Here is a 24,916-nt window from a genome sequence, read left to right on the forward strand (position 1 = left end):
GTTCACTAACCTGTTTAACTTCAAAAGATACTGTCTGTGTCTCTTCTTCTTCCTCCTCATCCTTGTCCATTTGCTCATAAAAATCAAACAGGTCTGTAGGGATGTCAGATTTACCCTGTGGATCTGTCACTCGGGAAGTGGAGGGCCCACCGCTACCTTCAGCACTCTTAGCAATCTGAAAGAGAAAGGCAGGATCTAGACTTGTACAAAACATTTAACCCTACTGTTGCCAAGCAACAGTCAAAAGTTGCAAGAAAACTGCAGAACTACTAGGTGACCAATGCTGGACTAAAAGCATCTGAGAGCTGAAATCCTAAATGTGTCCCACCCGAGGGTGACCCAGGAGCCCACATACAGCGGACTTGCTTGTGAAGGTCTCGGTGATGAGCTCTGTGGCCTCCCCCTCAGAGTTCCTCAGGCGGCACTCTCGGATCACAGGATCCTGGAGAAGATGCTGGATGACGTCAGGGTGAGAACTTTCCACAAAGTATCTATAAAAAGGGGGGAAGCAGAAGCCTACTGACCAGGACAGAATTTGCACAAGAGTCCCATTTAGCATTCACAAGATGGTCTGGGGTAGTGGCCTCCGGCTTCTCTCCACATTCACTCTTCCCCATCCCTTTGCCAAAGCTGAGTGATGAGCTACTGGTCAGGATATAACACAGAAGGGTTGTTGGCAAAGCCCCACTTTGCAGACAAACTAGCAGGGATCTGAACCCCAGCCACATGACTAGGAGAATACAGTGGCCAGTGAATGAATGGTTTTGGCCACAGAGCTTCACTCGTTCCCTTCACCCCCTTACTCTGGGGAGCAGGTGTCAGTGCTGAGCAGACAGTCCACAAACGTCACCTTCCTGCCACTGATACGCAGAGGGCGAAAACGCCCTGGTGGGCCTGTCACAGAGTCCCGTACCTGTTGTGCTTCAGGACCAGCTTGACTTTCCCGTAGCTGACAGTACACAACTGCAAGGAGTGACAACACCAGACAGGCAAAATCAGCAATATGCAGCTCACTCAGAACAAGTCATTACTGGATGCATTTTACTGCCTATCAACCAAGTGAAGGGTTCATTTTACTTTAGGAAAATCCAATGCGCAATCCTAAAGGTGTAGATCTGTTTAAATAGAACTTTTTCTATTAGCTTCTACATTTTTTTTTTAGCTTTAAATACTTTTTTTTAATTTTTAACTTATTTTTAATTAAAAAGAAAGTGTTTTACAATATTGTGTTGGTTTCTGCCATACAACAACATGAATCAGCCACAGGTATACATATGTTTAAATATTTCTACTAATAAGGATGACTAGAAATTAATGAACTAAGTATCTAACTCAAGCTACAGGTTAAAAAACACCACTACCCACAAAAACCCAAAAGAAACAGAAGGACAGAAATTAAAGAAAAAAGTGTAAAAATGATTTTGAAGAAAAAAAAAATGGTAAAACTACTTCAAGTAAAATAAATCCAATAGAAATATTTTTTTTTTCATTGAAAACAGCAGGAATTCTCTGGTGGTTCAATGGTTAGAACTGGAGGCTCTTGCTACAGAGGGCCCAGGGTTTAAGTCCTGGTCAGGGAGCTAAGATCCCACATGCCCCATGATGCAGGATTCGAGGTGGGGGAGTGAAAACAGCTTAAATCAGTAGTTGATCTAGTCAAGAAAAGATAGGAATGAAACACAAAAACACTACAGAGAGTGGTAAGTGGAGATAAATTGTTCACTGCACACCTTTTGGTGTCTTTGTGTGCATGCTGAATCCAGTTCAGTCACGTCTGACTCTTTGTGCAGCTTCTACTTTTTGAGAGCAAAACGTCCCTCTTGTCTGGCTGATTCTGATGCATATCCCTTAACCTATAAAATGCTGCTTAAAATCTTTCTGTTATTTTCCCTTTCTCTTTATTCTTCACTTCGAGAGGCCCCATCCTAATCCAGATTCATCCCACTGTACCAGCGCTAGCCCCAACACAAAGCTGACAGAATATGTGTCTAGGAACTGTGTGCTGCAAAAATTAAACCAGAGCCTTCAGCCTCCTCGCCAACATTCCTATTTCCTCAACTAGATGTAAGGTTCTTAATGGCAGAAAATCCTCCCAAGTTCCCAACAATCTTTAGGACGGAATGAACAGAGAAAACGTGGCCATGAAATTTGCAACTCAGATCTTGAGCTGCTGCCTGCCTCCACTACTGCCCTCTAAATTCACCCCTGCACTAACCAACACCCACATTCCTGCAGGCAGCTCCCAGCCAAGATTGACAAGAGCCAGGGAACTGAAGCAGACTCATTTTACAAGATGCAAGTCCTTCTCCCAAGGTACCCTTGCACACCACAAGAAAAGAGAACTCTCTTCAGGGCTCCCACCAGCTTCTCTGAGATTGGCTTCATTACTGTGCTGGACGCCTGTGGCACTCACTCATCTTCTGCCACTCAAGACCTAGGGTCTGAATCCAAGTGCCTATTGATCAGCAGAAGACAATGAAAGCTACTGCCCATCTCTTCTGAACGGTATCCACCATCTCTCAGAACCCAAGCATGTTCAAGTGCTCGTCACAGAGAACTCTTTCCTCTTCCACATATGAAGTCCTTTTTGACTTTTCCTAATGGAAGTTATTGACTAATGGTCTCGTGTCTGTCAGACTTAAGTGAAGTTTGTTATCTGTACTAGTCTGCTCATGTTACCATACAGTACACCCTGGACTGAGTTGTATAACAAATAGAAACTTCTTTCTAGAAGTCCAGGACCATGAGGCCAGGAATTTCTTTTCCAGTGAAGGTTCTCTTCCTGGTTTGCAGAGGGCTGCCTTTCACTCTGGGCTCACATTACCTCCTCCTTGTACAAATGCAGAGAGAAAGAGCATACAAGCCTTCTGGTATCCTTTCCTATAAGGACACTAATCCTACTGGCCCTACCCTTTTAACCACATTTAACTTTAATTATTTCCTTACTCCAGATACAATCATATTACAGGTTAGGTCCTGAAGACGTGAATTCTGGAGGAGGCACAATTCAGTCCGTAACACCCTGCACTTTGGGCTGTATTCCCAAATAACCTGGGCCAGAATGGGCCTGAATGAGTAAACCCACTCTGTTAGTACCCACTGGCTAAGAGCAGCTCATGGGAAGTGTAGCTTCAGCAAAACACAGTGCTGGATCCAGAAGAGCAACAGCCAGGGTGATTGGTGATTCTGCTCCCCACAACGGGTTTGAATGGCATTTTCTTGACTGCCACAAGCTAACGATGTACAGCACTTGTCCCTACCATTACTACATTAAGAAGGAGGGCAAAAGAGCCAGCCTTAGCCCCCACTTGCCTTAATAAACTGAATGATTCCATCTGGGACTCCTGTCTTGCTGAGCTTCCTGAGATACTCAGTGATGTCACTGGTTTGCAGGCCGACGCTGACAGCTGCATATAGGGAGTAGGCAGTTAGTTTGTACTCATGCACATGGGTTGGTCGGCACACCGGTTCTGCAATAGCCACCAGGAAGTCTTGAGCATATTTGTAAACTGGAGAGAAGGCTTCTAAAAAGATGTGGCCATCAGGAGCCTGAGAAACACCAAATGGACACAACAGTCAAGGAAATTAATTGGATGATTAGACTCTTTCCCACATCATTATCTAGAAAGGATAAGCTGCCCAGAAAACCAACACCAGGGATACTTTTGTAAGCACATCTTCAGTCAACTGTAGGGCCTGGTACTACTTTAATCACATACAAGCAGTAGAGAGAATAGAAGACAAAGTCAGTAGCTGCCTCCCACTAAACTTCACAGGAAAAGTCAGCGACCTTACTGGCTATCTTTCTGGCTAGATGACCAATGAATGGAGAACATGAATTACTTCAAGTTGAGCAAAAAAGTTGCCTAGCAAATATGTCTCATTAATTTTTTCAAAGAGAAATTAAAACGTTACACAATAAATGCCACTATTCCATGGATGAAAGTAATTTTCAATCACGCGGCAGAACTGAAGAGAGAATGAGTAAAAGCAGGGGTTAGTGAGAAAGGAAGCCCAAGGCTAGCCAGCACATGAGCGCAAACATGCTCATTCCTATCTCGGCAGTTTCACTCCGTGCTTATGAAAGCTCGCTCTCACTGGGCTCTGAAGCGCACGATCCTGCATTTTTGCTTGGGCCCCACCAACTTTTGGCCACTGGCTATGGGTGTGCTTACCACCCAGAGGGGTCTGGAGGTGTGGTCGTCCTTCAGCGGCATCTGCAGCCTGTAGTCCTTGGCTCCATACTCATCCACTTTGGTGCCGGACTCATCCACCTGCTTTCCGGCCGCGGAGGGAACAGCTTCCTGGGTGTCATTCCCAGGAGCGTCGTCTTCATCGTCTTCCTCATCCTCGTAGTGCCGCTTCTTGGACTTCTTCTTCTCTGCAGATATTAACAAGGACACACAAAGTGAGTCCCGCAGAAGCCGTGGACTCCCCCGCACTGACTAGTCGCAGGTCGGGGGGACCTGGCTGCAACTGGACTTCTCCAGCGCCAACCACCCCTAGCCCGGAGCCACTGTGCACCTCGGGAGTCCTCTCCCTCACGCTGTCCACCTAACCCGGTTGGAGGGCTCTCCAGAGGTCGGGGTCGACCCCCACCCAGCGGCCAGTCCTGACAGCATGCGCTGGCCGCGAGCGACTCTGGGGTCGACCGCCTCTGAGAAGGCCTAAGCAGCAACCACACAGGATGAGGGGGCCGGCGGGTGCAAGCAACCCCGAAACACCCCCGCGCCACCTCTCACCGCGGTCGGCGCGGTCTCTCTTGCCCATGACTGCGCCCGCTGCAGCCTACCACCGCCCCTAGCCTACCGCGGCGGCAGCTCTCGGAGGGGCTTCCTGTTCACACCGGAAGCTCTTCCGGGCACCGCCCAGGAAGTTCCGCCGCCGGGCGTTCGGTCGCCGTGTGCGTAGCTGAGCCTGGCAGCTGAGAAATCCGCTGGCTGTTTGCCGGTGCAGGCTCTTTTTCTACACTTTTTCTCCTAGTCAGTGGAAGATGTTTTGAGTACTTGTTAGGACCGTCCAGACACTGTTGTTTTATCCTGTGGGTCAGGACAGAGAAAAGGTCTTGGCCTTCTGTAACAGAAAAATGTGGACAGTAAACAAATGTGTTGAGCGCCCTAAGGAGAAATAAAAGAGAATGACAGTTTGTGCTATTCTGAATGGATGGTGCTAGAGTACCTCTCTGAAGCTAATTGAGTGAATGATCATAAAAGTGGACAATGTCCTACATGAATCCCAGAAAGGAACAGTGTGGACCTAGGGGCCCACTCAGGTTTGGCATTTAAGAGAAGAACCACAGCTGGGAGAGGTGGGGGACAGGAGACAGTATAGTGCGTGAAGAGAACTGATTCTCAAAATGGGATCCTCTGGCTCATCGACATCATATGGGAACTAGTTAAAATCAGTTATAAAGGCACAAACACAAAAGAGCTGAATCATAAAATTCTGCAGGCCATGGCAACAATCTTGCTCTCTAGATGAGATGTTTGTCTTTGAGAACACCTTATATAGAGCCTTGTAAGTCATTGCAGAAGCTTTGGATTTTATTATAGGGAGCTACTGGGTAATTTTTGAGCAGAGAAATGACAATCTGATTTAGTATTAAAGGGTCACTCTGCACTAGCTGCATTGTTGAAGATGGATTTTACAAAGTCAAGGGCAACTACTGCAGTGCTCCAGTTGAGAAGTCACTGACTTTATAAGGGTGAAAAGGGTAAAGGTGATGAACAGTGGTTCCATTCTGAATGTATGTTAAAGATAGCACACGATTTGCTGACTAGCTCAGGAAGGTGAGTGAGAGGAGTAAAGGAAAACTGCAAGGTTTTTGACTTGAGCAACTGTAAAAATGATGTACCTCAGGAAAGGTACAGATTTTTTTTTTTTTTAAATAAGGGTGACTGAGCAGCACCCAGCCTGGTACCAGCCTGCTGCTGGCCAGCGCTGGGCACCCCTGCCAGTGGGGGACCATGGTCTCTATTGAGAAAGTGCTGTGGAGATATGCTACTGTCAAGTTGGGTGGTGTACTACTTCATCCTGTACTAGAGCGTAGGCCAAGATCCACACCATCCTTCCAGAAACGATGGGTCCCTGCTGGGCTGCACCTTTTCCCAGACCTTGAAAAAACCTAAAGGAACCAATCTGTGGGATCAGCCCCCAGACCTCTCAGCACTGTCCTCTCCCAAAGGCTCCCAAGCCACTTCCTCCCACCCCAAAAGGTACAGATTTGAAGAGTGGTTCTGGACATATTGATGAGTAGCTATACTAGCCTGCTTGAGTGCCATAACGAAACACCACAGACTACATGACTTGAAGAGTGAAACTTATTTTGTCACAATTCCGGAGGCTGGAAGTCCAAGGTTCAGATCCTGCTCTCTTCCTGGCTTGAAGAGGGCCACCTTCTTGCTATGTCCTCACATGGAGACTGAGGGAAGGAACTCTGGTGTCTTTTCTTCACATAAGGGCACCAGTTTTGTCAGATTAGGGCCTCAACCATATGACCTCATTTAACTTTTATCACCTCCTCACAGGCTCTGTCTTCCAATACAGTCACGTTGGGAGTTAAGGCTTCAGGTGTACAAATTCGAGGGACAATGCAATTCATAGAAGCAGCCTATTACATAAACAAAGGAAATGTCAAGCTGACAGTTGGGTGGAAGTCTGAAGTTCAGGGACCTAGAAATATGTTTGGGAACTGCCATCATATATCTATGATATTGAAGCTATAGAACTGATTAAAGTTACCCAGGGAACAAATGTAGGTAAAGAAAATGTCTGGGAACATTTTACAGTGAAGAGGATGGAAAATGGTGAATTCTTCAAAACCAGCTGAATGAAGAACAGCCAGCAAGATAGGAAAATCAGGAATCCTGGAAATCCTTTTATTCATCTCATTTCAGGGTCAAGGAAGTGATCTGCTGTGTTAGATGCTGCTGATCAGCTGAGCAAATTGAAGACTGAGACTCAGCCACAAAATCTGCAATGTAGAAGATCAGTTCTCAGATAAATGACCTTCAGTCAGTTGAAGCTTTGTTTTTCCCTGCTCTAAATGAATTTCACTTTTCAAGAAATGGAGGAAACACCACTAAAACTTTCTTTTGCAGTTTTACATTTTCCCTCCGATTAATCATTTCCATGTGAAAACAGGGAAAACTATAGTGAACGCTATTTAAATCATACCTAACACAACCCTAGCTATCTATATTTTGGTTTATTTTTTCCAGGCTTTTTTCCTGTGAGCAGGTGTTTTTTTAACACCAAGATGTTGCTTGGACATAGAATTTTTTATCTTTTTTTTTTAATCTTAACATAAGCTTTGTTTCAGTTCAGTTCAGTCACTCAGTTGTGTTCGACTCTTTGCGACCCCATGGACTGCAGCATGCCAGGCCTCCCTGTCCATCACCAACTCCCAGAGTTTGCTCAAACTCATGTCCATCGAGTCAGTGATGCCATCCAACCATCTCATCCTCTGTCGTCCCCTTCTCCTCCTGCCCTCAATCTTTCCAAGCATCAGGGTCTTTTCCAATGAGTCAGCTCTTTGCATCAGGTGGCCAAAGTATTGGAGTTTCAGCTTCAACATCAGTCCTTCCAATGAACACTCAGGACTGATCTCCTTTAGGATTCATTAGTTTGATCTTTGAGAAGGCAATGGCAACCCACTCCAGTACTCTTGCCTGGAAAATCCCATGGACAGAGGAGCCTGGTAGGCTGTAGTCCATGGGGTCATGAAGAGTCCGACATGACTGAGCGACTTCACTTTCACTTTTCACCTTCATGCTTTGGAGAAGGAAATGGCAACCCACTCCAGTATTCTTGCCTGGAGAATCCCAGGGACAGAGGAGCCTGGTGGGCTGCCATCTGTGGGGTTGCACAGAGTCAAACACAACTGAAGCGACTTAGCGGCAGCAGTTTGATCTACCTATAGTCCAAGGGACTCTCAGGAGTCTTCTCCAACACCACAGTTCAAAAGCATCAATGCTTCAGCACTCAGCCTTCTTTATGGTCCAACTCTCACATCCATACATGACTACTGGAAAACCATAGCTTACTCTCACAACCATTCATGACTATTGGAAAAACATTTAAAAATTAATGTTTCATGACTATTTAAGGAAGTTCCAATACTTAGGCCACCTGCTGAGAAGAGTTGACTCATTGGAAAAGACCCTGATGCTTGGAAAGATTGAGGGCAGAAAGAGAAGGGAATGACAGAGGATGAGATGGTTAGATAGCATCACCGACCGGATGGACATGAGTTTGAGCAAACTCTGGGAGTTGGTGATGGACAGGGAAGCCTGGCGTGCTACAGTCCGTGGAGTCGCAAAGTCAGACATGACTGAGCAACTGAACTGACTGAACTGAAGTTTAGTAACATATATGAACTTAAGAGTTAATGTTGGAATAAGACTTTGGGGGAAGTTGGGATGGGGTGAAAGTATTTGGTACCTGGGAAAAATATACCTGCAGTATGTGTTTCCCACAAAAAGATATTTTGAAATCCTAACCTCCAGAGGTCACCTCAGAATGTGACCTTATTTGGAAATACAGTCTTTAGAGGTAATCAAGTTAAAACGAGATCATTACGGTGGGCCCTGATACTACATGACTCGTGTCCTTATTTAAAAAAAGAAACAGAGGGAGACCACCACATGAAGACAGGAGGCAGAGATGGAGTTACAGCCACATGCCAAGAATGCCTGGGGCTACCAGAAGCTAGAAAGAGGCAAGGAAGGACTCTCCTACAGGTTTAAGGGGAAGCACGGCCCTGATGATACCTTGTGTGCGTTGTTGTGTGTGCTTATGCTCAGTCATGTCCCACTGTGACCCCACAGACTGTAGACTCCCCCACCCTGCCAAGGCTCCTCTGGGATTTTCCTGGCAAGAATACTGGAGTGGGTTGCCATTTCCTCCTTCAGGGGATCTTCTGGACCCAGGAATCAAACTCACGTCTCCTGCACTGCAGGTAGATCCTTTACCACTGAGCAACCTGAGAAGCCCACCTTAACTTTGGCCTTATAGCCTCTACAGCTAAAACAAGCCAGCCAGTTTGCAGTACTTTGTTACAACAGCCCCGAGTACTGAACATGTAGAACTCAATTTGGGGCTTTTAGAGATAAATTTTAGCACATCTGCAATCATATTCCTACACACAAAACTGTTGGGCCAGAGGATATACAAGCCTCTAAGGCTTTTTACTTGGTATTGCTAAGCGGCCCTCTATGTGACAGTGTTAAATGATCTCCAATACTGTGGGAGTGTCCATTCTTTACCCTCTGACAGTAGGCTTTTTGTTTTCAGTCACCGTTAATTCCTGATGGGTAATCAAAGTATCTAGAGAAATATGCCAGAGGATGTGTTGAGGAGAACCTTACAGACTTCTATCTTGGGAAGATTTAGTTGCAATGTTTCTAGGTTGTCTCCTAGAAAGTGATCAAATCAGGCAGAGGAGAGACAACAGTGTGCCCAAGAAGAGCTGTGGACAAAGCAATCACAGTGGAAATAAATATCAGCTTTATTAACACTCAAAGTGCCATTCATTTATATTCATTCCATAGTCCAGAAGGTTACTTAGAGTAAGCCTTTGCACCACAATCTTTCAAAAAATGAACATGTAAGAAAAAGCAATTTTCATTGTGCTAATTATTGCAGGCCTTCATGCACGATAAATCTAAACAAAGATGTGTGCCAACAATATACAAATTTCCATATAAACAAAGTCATTGATCACTAACAAAATATAAACATGGTTTCTTTCACATTAGATTTAAAAAAAAAAAGCTATTTACCAGCAAGAAAAAACAAGTACATAAAAACTGTAAAACTCAGAAATTTTATACATTTTTACAAGCACAATTTTGAATGAACACAAAGTCAAATGTGCATGAAATGTGGCACATACCACACTGTGTCTGGCTTCTGGTAGGTTTTTCTAATCATATCGGCTCCTTATAACATAAGCTTAGTGACATTCAACTTCAACAGTGGACTCTATTCCTAACATAAGTAATTTTACATGATACCACATATTAAAAACAAGGTTTTCCTTAAGTACAACAACATTGTCAGATTGTAAATTTAATTCCCAATTCCTTTTCTGCCAGTTACTTAAAATACAAAATATGGTATAAAGAAGACAATAATGTATATTTGGACATTTCTAAACCAATTTATAGTCAATCACAGAGAATCACAATTTTTCAATATATTGTTTTATGAGTGAGGTCTGACCTTGCCCAGAAAGAAGAAAACTGAAAGTGAAAATCTTTGGGGTAGAATAAAAGAAATATTCAAAAACAGTAGGACAGGCCAACAGCAACTGGAGATATAAAAGCCTTGACATCTCTTCAAGATAATTTAGTTTCTCACATTTTTTCACAGCTCTGAGAATTCAAAGGCTGTTTTAGTGGACAGTGCTTTTGCTACTGCTTAAAACCTATTTTTTCCTCTTAATTTGCATTTCATAGGATTCTCAATGAGAATTCAATGTTCTTTGCAAGAGTATTTTAATTGATAGATATCTAAGTAAATCTGCAATCAACTGTGGAAATACAAATACATTTTGAATGGTAAAAACAAAATTAAGAAAATAGTTTTGATCAGCCAGCTGAAAATATATTCATATAGTAAATAATCTCTCAGAAAGCTTTATATATATTTAATTATTCTAACTAAACAGTACCCTTATAAAACAAGTTCATAAAAATGTAGAAATGAAAATAAGAAATTACTGGGATATATACACGTACCTACAGACAGAAAAAGACATCTCCGCACACACATCCCCCAATACACAGTTACAAGATACTTTCAACTTAGTCATGGATTTTAGAATACATATAAAAACAGAAAGTGATGTTGAACTCCTGAGTTCTCAACAAAGATAGCTAAGTATACTTTGTAAAAGCATGAAAGTCCATCTAAATCAGTAATAGCAATGCAGTCACTGATGGCTGCATCTTGAAAGAAGTTTAAACATAGAGACACAGACAGTAGTTCAATGCACGCATTCACGATGCTCACACACCCATCAACAATTATTGGTCAGAGTAGTAAATCAGTGTACAAATTAAACATTTCCAAAATGTGCAAAAAAGTCAACCTTGATAGGAAAAGAACACCTCTGTACATAAACTGCCCAGCATTTAACTGAGATTAAAAACATTTACAGAGAGAAACTAATAGATTAAATATAGAGAATTTAATGGCTACATTTAAAAATGTACATTAGATCAAAGGGTAAATTTACAAATTGATAATCAGAATTTGCAACAATTAAAAATTTATTCTCATATTTATCCAAGTTTACTTTTATTTACAATGATATTTGAATAAAAAGAACCATGTGAAATGTAAGAGATGTCAGACATTAAAAGTATTTTTGGTATTAACTCTTTTATAATATTTCAGAATGCAGGGTAGCAAATTTTAAAACCAACAGCAATAGAAAAAATGTAAACCTTTTACTTACTAAGATTGTATTAAAAACAAGTGTTTGTTTTTAAAGAAGTATTCTTATCCTTAGACACTGCACTTTCACTTGAACAGGATATATTGCAAGGGTTTGGCCTACTTTCTTTTGCCCATAAACCTTTCCAGCTCAAATGTTTCCACTTGTTCTTTCTTATTCCAGGTGGAAAAAAAGTCTTTGGAAAAATGAGAACATGACAAATCTATTTTGAAGCCTAAGTGTCTAACAGAGTTAGACGTAATTTTGTTATTTATCTCTCTCCTCCAAGCAATGCTAATGCTAAAATCACCAACAGTTAGTTACACAAATAAGTGAAGACAAAAGTGCTTTTCAGTATAGTCACAAACTTTACTGTCCTCAACTGGCATTAAGGGACTTAGAAATCCTACTTAGGGACAAATTCTGCATGTATGCTGGACAGCAGACTTGTCTTTATCTTCCAAAATGTCTATGGCACAAAAAGTCCATAACCTACTTTTCTGCACAACTTTCCTGAAATGCCCCTCAAGTCAAACAGAAGTTCATAAATGTCAAGACACTAGGAAGAAAGTACGCCACCAACCTGAGGCATCGTGTATCAATGTGTATGTATATGCATCTATGGTCAAGTGACATTAAGATTGGCACGTGTACAAGCTCAAGTTTGTAATGTCCATATAGTTCCATAATAGTTGAAGTAAATTCTGTATGTCTAAATGCAAACACCAAGCACCTGTCCTTTAACTTGAAGGATAGATTGAGATACAAATTCTACTAGTACCTGTTTTATCATTTTTATACTATTAGCTTACAATTGGGCAGAAGTAACAGTGCTAATCATTTTGGCTATGTGTGCAGAGAATATAAAAGCTTTGGTTTAAAGTGATTCTGATAATACAGACTGTAAATACAAACAAGAAGTCATTAGGCATAGGGAATAATAGTACTCACTGATTTAACACCTTTTCTGTTATTAACAAAAATAGCATTACTGTCAATTAAATGCACAATTTTGAAAAATATGAAGAATTACATGAGACTGTAATACAAGCAAAGATAAAATTTATTCTTTACTATAGCTATGACTCCTCCCTCAATTTTCTGAAACTAAACCATGTCCACACTCACTACAACCGAGAGAAGGTTCTCTAAACTCCCCTAAGAGCGCACTACCTGCTACAGCTCTGAAAGGTGAAAACAGAGTCGCTAGGCATACTTCCACACCTATTATGGCATCCTGTCCAGATTGCGGCAGAAGTCAAAGCAAAGCTAAAGACAACTATCAAGTAGGAACAGTAGCTTCACAGCACGCCTTCCCTAGCCAACCAAAAAGAGGTATAAAACAATTTCCTTCTGAACACTTGGTAAGCTAAGGATGCTTGTTTTGATAATGTCTGGCAGAATTTCTATTCCAAAGAGCTCATGAAGAACTATGCAAAACCAATTACTTTCTATTTAGGAATTATATATAAGCTATTATACACACATACAAATTCAATTTTAATCTACTTTTAGCAACCAAGAGCTTGGCAATTTACAATAAATACCTTTATTAAACAACTGTTTGTACTAGCTACTTGTGGAAAATGTGCTGGCATTCCAACATCAGTAGGTTATACATATTTAAATTGTTCTTCCAAGAACAGAGACTAATCTAATTGGACATTCACACCTTTCCTTCCTTCCCACCCCTGCCCCAACTCCACACACACACACACACACACACACACACACACACTCTCTCTCTCTCTCTCTCTCTCTCTCTTCACAGAAAAGCTAGAGTTTTAGTCAAAATGCTAGCTTAAAAGTAAGGATTAGAATTTGCAATCCCTGGATTTCTTGCTCATTGCCCTAAGTCTCACTGCCTTAATATTTGTAAACCATTTAAATGACTTCTTTAGGACAAAAACCACCATTCCAGTTCTTCTTTGAAAATTGTAACTGAACCATGATATGCAAAGAATTTGAACAGTGCCAATGTGACTGAAAAATCAAGTAATCAACCTGGAAAATAATTTACTATGTCTCTTTAGAATTAAAATATCTCTTTCTATCCTTATCTTAGAAATTTGTGTCTAGTAAACTGCAATGTGTCTATCACAAAACAATGTTAATGTTTCTCTTCTAACATATTTTTTAAAAAAGAGGTAGAAAAGGATAGGAGGACGCAGGCATTAAGAAAAGTTTAATGGCCAGTACACAGTCTAAGGCCAAATGAACTCCTGAAGCCTACTGATTTTGGAGAAACTTTCATTTCGGTGGGTAATGTGAATTATTATTGATATAAAACAAAATTAAGGCATACAGAGAAAAAGGCACTACGAAAAATTAACAATTAAACTGCTTTTCATTAACATTTTAACCAATCTTAAGATTCAAATAAATATGAACATTACATTTGTAACAAAGGCCAAACTTCATATAAAACAGTAAAATCTCAAGAAATTTTCCTGATCTTAGTATAAATAACACTGTTGGCAGAATTCAATTTCTATCAAATGTTTTGGGTATTTTAATAATTCAGACCAAAAGAAAATATTCTTTTCTTTAAAAGAAAAAAGCAGGGGGGGAAAAACTACTATGTAATGGAATAAATGCCCCCATCACTGGAACTGTCTGAACAGAGGCTGGGTTTTCAGAGGGAGTCCTGAGCAAGAGGGGCCTGACATGTACAGATCCCTTCAACTGGGTGCTTCTACTGTCTGTTGTTCAGTTTATAACAGCCGACAGTCACCCAAAATCGCTTTCCCCTCACCTCATAAGTAATAACAGTTTAAAACATCATTGATGAACTTTTCAGAGTTGGGATATGTCAAGAAAACAACTGTTTGCCCATTTTTTCCTCCTAGACTGTGACCTCCTTAAGGACAAGCTAATTTAATACCTGACATAGTAAGTCACAATATTGAATAAGTAAATGAAGAAGACTCACCATGTTAAAAAAAAAAATTGATAGATCCCTATACTTGGCTGATACTAGGTGATTTTATATCGAACTATTGGTCCCAAATGAAATCATTGACAAAGAACTCGGCTGTGGGCCAAGGAGTCTGCATCTGGCAAATGTCTTTGCTTTTGCTCCCAAGCTTGGTTGTCCCTATAAACTATTCAAATTTTATTTTCTCAGTAATTTCATGTACCTTATTATACTTCCATCTCAGAAATATTACACACCAGACCTGACATATACAAGAGCTGAAGTAGCAGAGAAAGCTACTCTAAAGAAATAATTTCACCTTTAAAATGTAGCTTCTATTGGAAATAGATAAAGACTCCTTCAAAGCCAATTCAATTTACTATGAAGTAAGTTTTAATTTTTCTTTTATAGTTCAGCCTGTGCATTAACATTTCAATCCATATAAATTATGTAAGGTTGTCATGCCTTTGAAAACTTTCCAAGGCAGTAGCCTTCAACCGTTTATCAGGTTAGAAACATGTTTTGTAAATGAGGAAAATTAAAGATCGTCATATTGAAACTTTCAAAGTCTGTATATTTTAAAATACATTTTAAAGAATTATCATCAAAATTTCTATTAGTCATTATGATATTTTTCAACCCTTTTATTCAATATAATTTGTGTGCAATGTAAAAGATCTTGTATTTGGTCCAAGCCTAAGTCATGCCATATTGAATCTCTCAAGGCCTAAGTAGAAAGGTATATCCTGAAAAGCACATAAAACACTGCTAGTGAATCTTCTCCAGCACCAAAAGTCTGCCACTATCAAAGCAGAACGCATTTTAAAGGCACAAAGTTAGCAGTGTGGTCATTTTCCAGCCTCAGCAAAGAAACATTACAGTATAGAAGAATCAGGTTGTGCATTTAAAAAACAAAACACATTTATAGTCATCCTAAAAAGTTCAAATTTCATTTGTTGATCCATATCATTAGAAAGAAAAAAAATGGAGTGTTATATAACAGCCCCTGACAGATGTGTTTCCTTTCAAAATTTTCTTTTTTAAGTTTAATTTTGATCTTACCATACCTCACCCCACTTTAAGTTTTTTCATTCTAGTAGTTTTTATATATATTAACTTTTTGTGGTTTTTGGTACCTTTAACAACTTGTATGAAATAAATTCACATCACATTTTTATATAACTCTGTAAACCATTAGTCTATTCTTAAGTCTTTACATAAAGAACAATACTTTTCCATAGCTAATAATATTTTTCTTATAAAACAAAGGTCTTACGCAGCAGTGTTAACATAGTAGTTTCTTTTCCGGTGATTTTATTTTCTATATAGCATTTTGGAAATAGAGACTGAAAAAGGCAAACATTTTGCTTTGGGTTTCACAGTTTCCCAAGGTTTCTCTTTAAAGAGCACTTGCCCCATATTCTGCACTGCTGATTACCCTGACAGACCAAAAATGAGCCAAAGGAAATCACAAGCACACAACACAAAGGAAGGAAAAGCCCACTGGTCCAGATACCACGGTCTTGCTCAAGTAGAAGAGATGCCTTCACTCGTAAAAGATGAAGAAATTATAATAGATCCACATCCTTGGGGACTATGTTTATAGCACAAGATTTGGCAGTTGATTTTCTAGGGGGTGGGAGGTAGGCTACTAATTCATGTTCTTCCTTGCAAGCTGTTTCCTTTCATTATATGGGAATAGGAGAAGCTTTAACAGCTGTATTTGTGCTTCAACTTCTTCTCAGACTAGCTAGTGGAATTTCAAATATCCCTACAGGGAATGCCAGATAGGACCTTAATACAGTAAACCAACATCTACTAAAACTTCAGAAACAAAGTATTTTAAAAGAGTTCCTAAACAAGCATACCTTTTAGCAGAAAATAAAATACCCAAGTCCCTTATGAATCCCATGAAAGGCATCACATTGAGGGCCTCCAGGAAGAATACTATTTTCTAGACCCTTAAAGTACTTAGCCCTTGCTTTAATACGCTGAGAAAACTGCAAGTGGCCAAGCCACTGATACCATTCACGTTTTTCAGTCCATCAGAGATAGTGGGAGTTTCCCAGTAGTCTCTTTCTGCTTAATGTCCTTGGCTCTTATGCTAGAAATATCTGGCAGTTTTCAACCTTCGTTTAAAGTAGTTAATACTTTGTTTTAATATGCCTTTCTTTTCCCACAATTATGAATGAACTGACTTCCGAGGAAAGAATACATACAGATGACTGAATTCAATAGGCTCCATGTTTAAGTTAATTTTATTTCCAAAATGAAAGTTACTGATTTGGGTGCAATATGCAGCTGGTAAGAAAAGGGTTGTTCTTTGCTGTTTGTACAGATCATTCACCCTTGACTTGAAGTAGTGATTATCTGCTCTTGTAAAACCCTCATTATGCACTATATCACTCTCTGAAATTTACTTTTTGCAAGGAACCTGCTTTGTATATAGGCATTTTCGGTTTATAACCAGGGCTAGTATTTATCTCAGGGATTCTCAGCTTCAGCACTTCTAATATCTGGGGAGGATAATTCTTTAATGGGGGAAGGGAGGTGCTGTTCTTGTGTATTTTAGTTTGCTTAGCAGCATCCCTGGCCTCTAGCATCCTCTTTTTTATGACAACCAAAAATGTCTCCAGGCATTGCCAAATGCCAGGCAAAACTTTCCCCACCCCAGCCATGAAAACCACTGTTTTACACGGTAACTGTTTTTTGAGGTACTTTAGTACCCTGTGATCCAAAGAACAAGGGTTTTATCTCACGACATTAGCTTTTAAGACACGGATACTCCAGGTTAAACTCTTAGTTCCTAAAGAATGTTTATCTATGGGGAATCAGGAGCTAGAATCAGAAAGATACAGTATATATGATTTTATTTCTCCTTTCCCTTAATTTTGGGACTTCCCCCTCAGGTAGAGAACACAGTTTAAAATACACTGAACAACACTCAGTTCTCTTCATTATTTCTGTTGACTGGCAAATTTGGTCTCTTCGACTTTCACACATTTAATTAGAGCAGTCTTCTATCTTTTAATTTGGATTTGCTTATTGGCTTCACATATCTGCTTTAAAATAAAACAGTATCCTTTTTTTTTTTTTCAAGCAGAAAGCTATCCCTCAAGGTTTATAGATTCCAGTAATATGGATCTATTATAGTGTATTTGCTTATTATACTGGTTAGGATTAACAAATAAACATACCTCTAGAGATTCATATTTTCTATCAAGATTCCTACTGAGCAAAAAGCTTGGTAGACAGAGGTTAGGATCTAAAGAATACAGATACAAGAAGGAACCTATATTCTTTCAGTTGAGTACCTATCCTAAACTCAAGTTTAGGGCTCAACTCCACAAACGAGAATCTACTTTAAATACTATCACTAAAAACTACAAATTATACATCATTTTTCTCTTCTTGTTTTCCATGTCTCCCCATCACTGCCAATCTGTCAGTGACACAGGGAAAGACTCTATAATCTTTAGGTATTCCAATGATTTTTTTGTACTAAAAAGAGTGACTATGTACTAAAGTGCTGTATGTCTCTGAACCACATCAGTACATTATAAAAATTAAAAAAAAAGTTTCAAGTTCTTGTAAGGGAAAAAAAGATTAAATATAAAAAATTTAGGTTACTATTATTATTAATAATCAAATTTAACCAAGAATCAAGAGAAACACTTTTCCCTCTTGTCTTTTTTTTCCTCCCCCATCTCTCTTTTTTGTAAAAAAGAGAAAGTGCAGTCAGAGAGAAGGTGAATGGACAGATGGGAGCTGGGCAGAGGCACAGGAGAGGCTGCCGGCCGCTAGTGACAGTGCACAAACATGTGCCTCAGAAGGTCGTCAGCGGACGGTCTCAGTTTGGCCTCTACAAAAATCCGTTTGAGGAAATCTCGAGTGTAGTCTGAGACGTGAGGTGGCAGCTTTGGGTTCGTTGGCTGAGTGGCGATTTTAAAGATGGCAGCCATCGCTTCAAACTCGGCCCAAGGAGGCTTTTCAGTTAGCATTTCTACCACAGTACAGCCCACGCTCCTGAGAGGGGAGAAAAAAAAACTTACACAAACAACATCATCATGAAGGTCAGTTACCTACCTATGAAATGAGAAACGTGTGAAGTTCATATACATTTAAATATGACTTGGTTTCAAGGGTAAACTTCATTACAAGGCTGTGATTACAGACAACCGTAACTGAGGTCAAGGCCCTCGGCACCCCTTGTGGAGCCGCTGGGCTCTGAGGCTGACATTCTACATGCCTCTGAAGGGCTCCTGCTCCGGACTGTCCGTATCCCCAGCAGCCCTGAGGGGTCTTGGAGCCGCTGTGAAGCACCAAAAGGAAAGCGGTGACTGAGGCCTCAGCTGGCCCGGCCAACAGCGTGAAGGCCGGGACACCTGCTCCCAGGCACCAGGCCCCCTCCCGGTCTGGAGGAGAATCACGGAGGGACAAACGGAGACAACCCGAGAGAAGAGCGCTTCAGGGCAAGAAGGATGTAGTTCAGATCGACTGACATGGAGACCTGACAGAAGGAGCTGAAGAAAACAGGGTTTTTAAATTTGAGGAGACATTTTTAAGTGAATTTATGTAATCTTAAGGAAACATCTTTTTCCAAATTTGGTATCAATCCCAAACCCAAACAATGAGAAAAAAGTTGTTTTAAAGATAAATATGCCTGTAGTCACTACTGAACTCCCCAGTAGGGATCTCTCAGGGATATAGTGCAGTTATAGGAAAAGTATTTTACGTATGCAGTCTTGAAGAAAAATTTACGTTTTGAGTCTGCATTTCAATGAATTCTGACAGCTATAGAAATAGATGGGAAAAACTCAAATATTCTTCTTGTTGCACCAAAAGTTAAATTTGTGGTACGTGAAATGAATAGTTTTATAACTGTTACTAATAAAATGCCTTTTAGTGCATTACATTGGCTTTTAGCTGAGCCAACAGCCAACTTAAACATCTATGCAAACTTTAAAAAGTGCTTTTCTTTCCGAAAGCTGGTACTGTCTTAGAAGAGCTTTCTAAATGTAGAGTAGTGAGAATTGTAGCATATAATACATTTGTATAACTTTCAATATTTGATGTCTGTTAAACTCCAATCTGGGCAATCAAAAATGGATAAAAAATAATGAGAAATCAATTAGGGCTTCCCTCCTCCTCTTGCTAAGATAAGAGAAAGAAATTTACCATATTTATTTTTTTAACTTTATGCTTTCGAATTGCTTTGAAGGCATGGTTTTTATCGCTTATTACTTTAGACTTGTACTTCTCAAACCTGACAACATTTCAGAAATCTTTGCCTGGGCCCCACTCTTGAGATACTCACATATAATTGTTCTGAGATGGGCTCTGGGTATAGCTAAATTTTTAAGCACTAATCCTCCTCCTTCCCTCCATTTCTCAAATGTGTGGATAGGTTTGAGAACCACTAGACTAACAGGTTAAATTTTTCCTATTTAAGGGAGATAATCAATCTAAAGCAATACCTTTAGTTTTGTTTCTATATGGCTCTGTTGATGGTTTTGTTACAACTAAATTACTGTGCTATTATCTTGTTAAAAAAAAAATACACAGCTTATGTTTGAACTAAAAACAAAAACCCAAACCTGTCCTTCAAACACAAAAATCAATGAAAACAAACTGCAATTTAAGCTCTCAAATTTGTTAGGCACAGAATATTATTCATAAGTTTTGCTCGATATAATTCTCTAGCCTGCCACTGAATGTAAGTGTTTTTTTGTCTTTATCTTACAAAGAATAGCAACATTAGAAATTCTCTGTCTTTAGGTGTCTAAAATGAGTACCTATTAAAAACTTTACTCAAAAGAGCTCATCTAAGTAACTGGGGCTGAGAAGCAGGCAGGAGAGACTCTAGAGCTGCACAATGGAAGGGGTGTAGAGAGCTGCTAACCTCTCAGGGTGCTCAGACTCAGGCTCAGGGGCTGGTGGGCAGTGAGAACTTGATTAAGGAGAAACCAGAGTGACCTTTAGTGAACGGCAAGAGGAGGAACAGAGACTCCCCTCACTTCCTAGCTCTGCAGTGGTCACAGAGAGAAACCTTCTCTTCTCCACTTCAATAAATACCAATAAACACCAAAGAAAAAAAACCCACTTTTCTCAATGGGAAGTAGGAAATGACCGTTTTATGTTCTAACTTAAAATTATTAAGCAATTAAAGGTTAACTGAATTATATAAGACAATAAAGATTTAGTATTTTAAAAGTTCATCCGGGAAATAAAACGAAGACAGTTTTCTAATGCTGAAATTTGCTTAAGATGAAATCCTTCCTAAAGAATGAAAAAAATGATTCGAAAGCTCTATTTATTTGGTCAGTTATTAAGCCTCAAAGGGCATAATTAAAATGATATTAACCCTTGTAATCCTGACATCCTATTTCAAAAGTACAAAAAAGAATTTAAGTTCATTTCAGTAATTTCCATTCTGAGTGGAAATATGTTAGTAAGTTTTGTGTTTTAAGGCAAACCCCACATCAAAAAAATCCTACCAGATATCTGCTTTTCTGCCATAGCCTTCTCCACTAATCACCTCAGGGCTCATCCAGTACGGTGTGCCTGTGACAGACTTCATTCCCGTCCCTGAAAGACAGATGGTTTGAAGCCGTTTGCTGGCCCCAAAATCTCCTAGTTTGACGTTGCCTGTTGAATCTCGCAGAATATTTGCACCTAAAACAAGAAATATCCTCATTTCATTATTTTTATTGACAATTTGGAGTATAACATAAAAGAAAAAGGCAGAAAATTACTTGGACTCTTCAATCTGCCTCCAAAATCAGGCTGCTTTGTACCTCTGAATAGTACCTGGCATAATGCCAGGCGTAAGGTCAGTGTATATTAAAGATTTCTTATATGGAACAACAAAAATCTGGTGTCACTGTGTGCTTCAGGACCTAAGAAAAGGTTCTCCCACTGAAAAGGGCTGGTGCAAGTGGGAGGGGAAAAGGACTACGAATGGGAAGTTCAAAAAAAAGGAATGGGAAGTTCAGAGAAGGGTGATGAAAGCAATAGCAGTCTCCTGGCCATAGCCTCTCTGTTATAAAGCAAGAAGCCCATGTCTACAGGATTATTTCCCTGGGAACCTAGCATCTCCTAAAATTTCATTTGCTTCCATAATAAACTTTTAACTTTATTGTAAACTAACCAGGATTGCTGAGCTGAGAAACTGTTTACAGAGTCCTCCACTGTAAAGTTACTCTTTCCCCCCTTCCATAGGAAGCTCTCTGGAAGAAGTTCACTATGTATTAAGGGAGTGAGAAATTATGCTGTAGGCTTAGTAGTTACATATATTATTTGGAATTATTCTGCATGGGAGATTTGTCTCTTCTTTCCTATTTATTCAACCATCCATTTCTATCAATCTGAATATGTGATTATTTATTTTTTACTTTGGGTTATAAACCAATGACTTTATTACTATTTTTGTTTTGGCTCATGTCGTTCACAGCTTTGTCCACTGGGAACCCTCTCTACTGGCTCCTGTGTCCCTCTGCCATAACTCAGTCACTGTGTCTTGCTTGGCTGGACTTCTGGACTGTTTACTGTTAGCACTGTCTTGCGTTCTGGTGCTAGAGGATGCTCACTCTGTGCCTCCTGCTCCAGGTCTATAGTCGGCCACTGCTCCAAGGAACACTAGTTCCTCTTAGTGGAGAATGGTATCAGAAACCAACAGACTGGGAGCTAGGTGCATTTATTTTCATTCTCTATTTTCCCCTTTATCATTCTTTTTTCTAGGATTATAAGTCTAGTTTCTTCATATATAAATTACCTCTAAAAAACTACCTTTTTCTTTTTAAGTAGTTACATATATTATTTGGAATTATTCTGTGTGGGAGATTTGTCTCTTTTTTCCTACTTATTCAACCATCCATTTCTACCAGTGTGAATACATAGATATTTATTTTGCACTTTGGTCATGAACCAATGACTTTACTATTTTTTTTTTTTTTTGCTCATGTTGTTCCAGCTAAGTTGCTGTTTTTAAACAAGCAATTAATTTTATTGACTTATCTAATTTTAGTTTCTAAACTTTACCTAAAATCTTCCTAACCTTCAGGATATTTTAGATTAAAAAAAGATTCCTTATCTGCCTTCTTTTTTTTTTTTTTTAAAAAAAAAAAAAAAAAAAAAACAGCCTCTAAAAAGGAATGTGAATAGTGGAGAAAAACCTATATTATAGACTGGAGAGAATGCAAACCGTCCATCCCCACCACGAACTTCTGGCCCAGTCTTCTGTTCTCCCAGCAAATTTCCTAGTCAATTAAGGCCTGTCTTGAGGGGAGAGTCAAGGATTCGTTCTCTGCATGCAGAAGCCAAAGTATGCCTTGGTACCAGTGATTCTCTAAAACAGCACTGCCTTTTTGACACCTCTCGCTGTTCAACACTTAAACAAGGACTCTGTCAAAAAAAAAACAAACCAACCACACACCACTGTGTCTAAAATACTTAAGCTGGGGAAGGACAAGCAACAAGCCAGTTTTTAATGGCAGAAACAGTCCCAGACAGGTCACAGACAAGGAGAGCTATCTCTGGGGAGTCATCACCAATGCTGAATCAATGCCCAGCCATACAAAGGGCTGAGGAGAAAATGTATATAGTAGGTTCCCAATACAGCTACCTAACCTTTTAAAAACTTACTTTGGATATGTTAAAAGTAAACGGTTAAGGAGACTTTTCAAATACACACAAAAGCAGACAGAATACTGCATGACCCCCTCACCCAATCCCAGCAATCATCTGGGCAACCTCTTCTAACCACACTACTAGCCACTCCTTCCCCTCATATTATCTGAATCAAATTAAAGACATCATGATCAATAAACAGTTCAGTACACAAATTTAAAAGACAAGGACTCTTATCATACATAAGACAATAATTCCTTGATGTTATTAAACACATACTCAGTGTTTTTTTTTCTTTTTTTAGTATTTTTTTCAAAAAAAATCTGAATGCAAACAAGGACCTTAGGTTGAGAATCACTGATACATCTTTTAAGTCTTTCCTAAAGTTCCTTCCAACCTTTTTTTTTTTAATTTACAGTTTATGAAGAATCTAAGTTGTCTGCCTATAGCTTTCTTATTGTCTAGGTTTTGCCAAGTCCATCCTAAGGAGTCATTTAACATGCTGATCTGTTCTGTATAAATGTTCCATAATTTTACAATTTGGTAGCTGAATCTAGAGGCTTGATCAGACTCAGGTTCAAAAAGAACTGGGCAGGGGGAGGGGGTGTGCGGGGAGGGGTGGTAGGAAACTGCTCTGTAGATATAGTCTACAAATAGGAAGCATGCAATGACATACTGTCTCTGTGAGGTGACCTGAGCAACCATTAATGTTTGTATCTATTTGTATCTAATGCATGTATCTATTAATCCCATTAGTAGTTGTAAAATGGTACTATTCTATCATTCCCTCTTTGTTAGTCAAAATATTTTTATAAAGGTCATCCTCTATTTAGTCCTCAGTAGTATAGTTCATAAAAGAAAAGTCAAATAAAGAAACCCTATTATGAAATAAGGAGCTGGTTCCCTACTTTTCATTATGAACTCATGAGTCTAAACTTAAAAGTAAGCAACTACCTTTCCTTTTGCCTTGCCATTTAAACACTGCTCATTCTGGGACTTCCCTGGGGGTGCAGTGAGTAACAATTTGCCCCAATGTAGGGGACACGGGTTCGATCCCTGGCCTGGCAAGATTTCATATGCAGCAGAGCAACTAAGACCATGCACAACCATAAGCCCGCGCACTACAGCTACTGAGGCCTGAGCACGTGGAGCTCGTCCGAAACAAGAGAAGCCACAGCAATGAGAAGCCCCGAACACCACAGTGAAGAGTAGCCTCTACTCACCACCAACTAGAGAAAGCCCATGCAAAGCAATGAAGACCAAGAGCAGCCAAAAATAAATAAATAATAAAAGGTTTCTCTTTAATTAAACAAAAAAGTTCATTATAAAAGTTTAGAAAATACATATTAAGTAAAAAATATGAAAGAAATAAACAATTACCACTCATCCTGCTACTTGAAAATAACCACCATTAATCATGTGAAAATTGTTCTATGTCATACTTTAATTTTATAAACTTGAGATCATACTGCATATTCAGTTTTATATCTTACATTTTTCTTATTAATATATTCCCCCTATAATGTTTTTCTGTCTTTGTTCATGTTTTTCTCTTTAAACTTTTTTTTAAGGGGTCTCAAATTCTGTGACAGATTTTTGGTCAAGTTGTTTTCATTAAAAAGTACTGATTTTTAAAACTGCCACACACAAAACATATGGTCCACAGAAATTCTCCTTTCCTTCGGCAGGTTTTACGATGCATTGTTATCATTAACCAGTCTTTGACTATCACTTAAATGGTCAATTGAGACAAACAGTCCTGAGACGGCTCTTCACCACTGATTATTAAGACTGTGGTGGCAGGTACTGGGGATAATATTCATTTAGCCTTCTGAGCTCTCTGGGCAGACCTGGTGACCTCACCAGCTCCAGCTGCCTTCTTGTCCACTGCTTTGATGATACCCACAGCGACCGTCTGTCTCATGTCA

The 24,916-nt window shown here is 39.7% G+C and overlaps 2 protein-coding genes across 4 annotated transcripts in view; both read right to left on the reverse strand.

The window, feature by feature from the left end:
* ERCC3 (ERCC excision repair 3, TFIIH core complex helicase subunit) overlaps positions 1-4,853 on the reverse strand; it is a 29,287-nt gene extending 24,434 nt beyond the window's left edge. The window contains exons 1-6 of the mRNA XM_065931960.1: positions 4,743-4,853; positions 4,176-4,381; positions 3,313-3,549; positions 914-963; positions 356-491; positions 11-175 (exon numbers count right to left, since the gene is read on the reverse strand). Of these exons, the coding sequence (XP_065788032.1) occupies positions 11-175; positions 356-491; positions 914-963; positions 3,313-3,549; positions 4,176-4,381; positions 4,743-4,770 (822 nt within the window). The 5' untranslated portion in view covers positions 4,771-4,853. The remainder of the gene's footprint in view (positions 1-10; positions 176-355; positions 492-913; positions 964-3,312; positions 3,550-4,175; positions 4,382-4,742) is intronic.
* Positions 4,854-17,213: 12,360 nt separating this feature from the next.
* MAP3K2 (mitogen-activated protein kinase kinase kinase 2) overlaps positions 17,214-24,916 on the reverse strand; it is an 84,753-nt gene continuing 77,050 nt past the window's right edge. For all 3 annotated transcript variants that reach the window (XM_065931961.1, XM_065931962.1, XM_065931963.1), the window contains 2 exons: positions 20,858-21,035; positions 17,214-18,386 (listed from right to left, as the gene is read on the reverse strand). In XM_065931961.1, coding sequence (XP_065788033.1) covers positions 18,161-18,386; positions 20,858-21,035 — 404 coding nt within the window. In that variant the 3' untranslated portion in view covers positions 17,214-18,160. The remainder of the gene's footprint in view (positions 18,387-20,857; positions 21,036-24,916) is intronic.

This window comes from Muntiacus reevesi, chromosome 3 (genome assembly GCF_963930625.1).
Source record: "Muntiacus reevesi chromosome 3, mMunRee1.1, whole genome shotgun sequence".
NCBI lineage: Eukaryota > Metazoa > Chordata > Mammalia > Artiodactyla > Cervidae > Muntiacus > Muntiacus reevesi.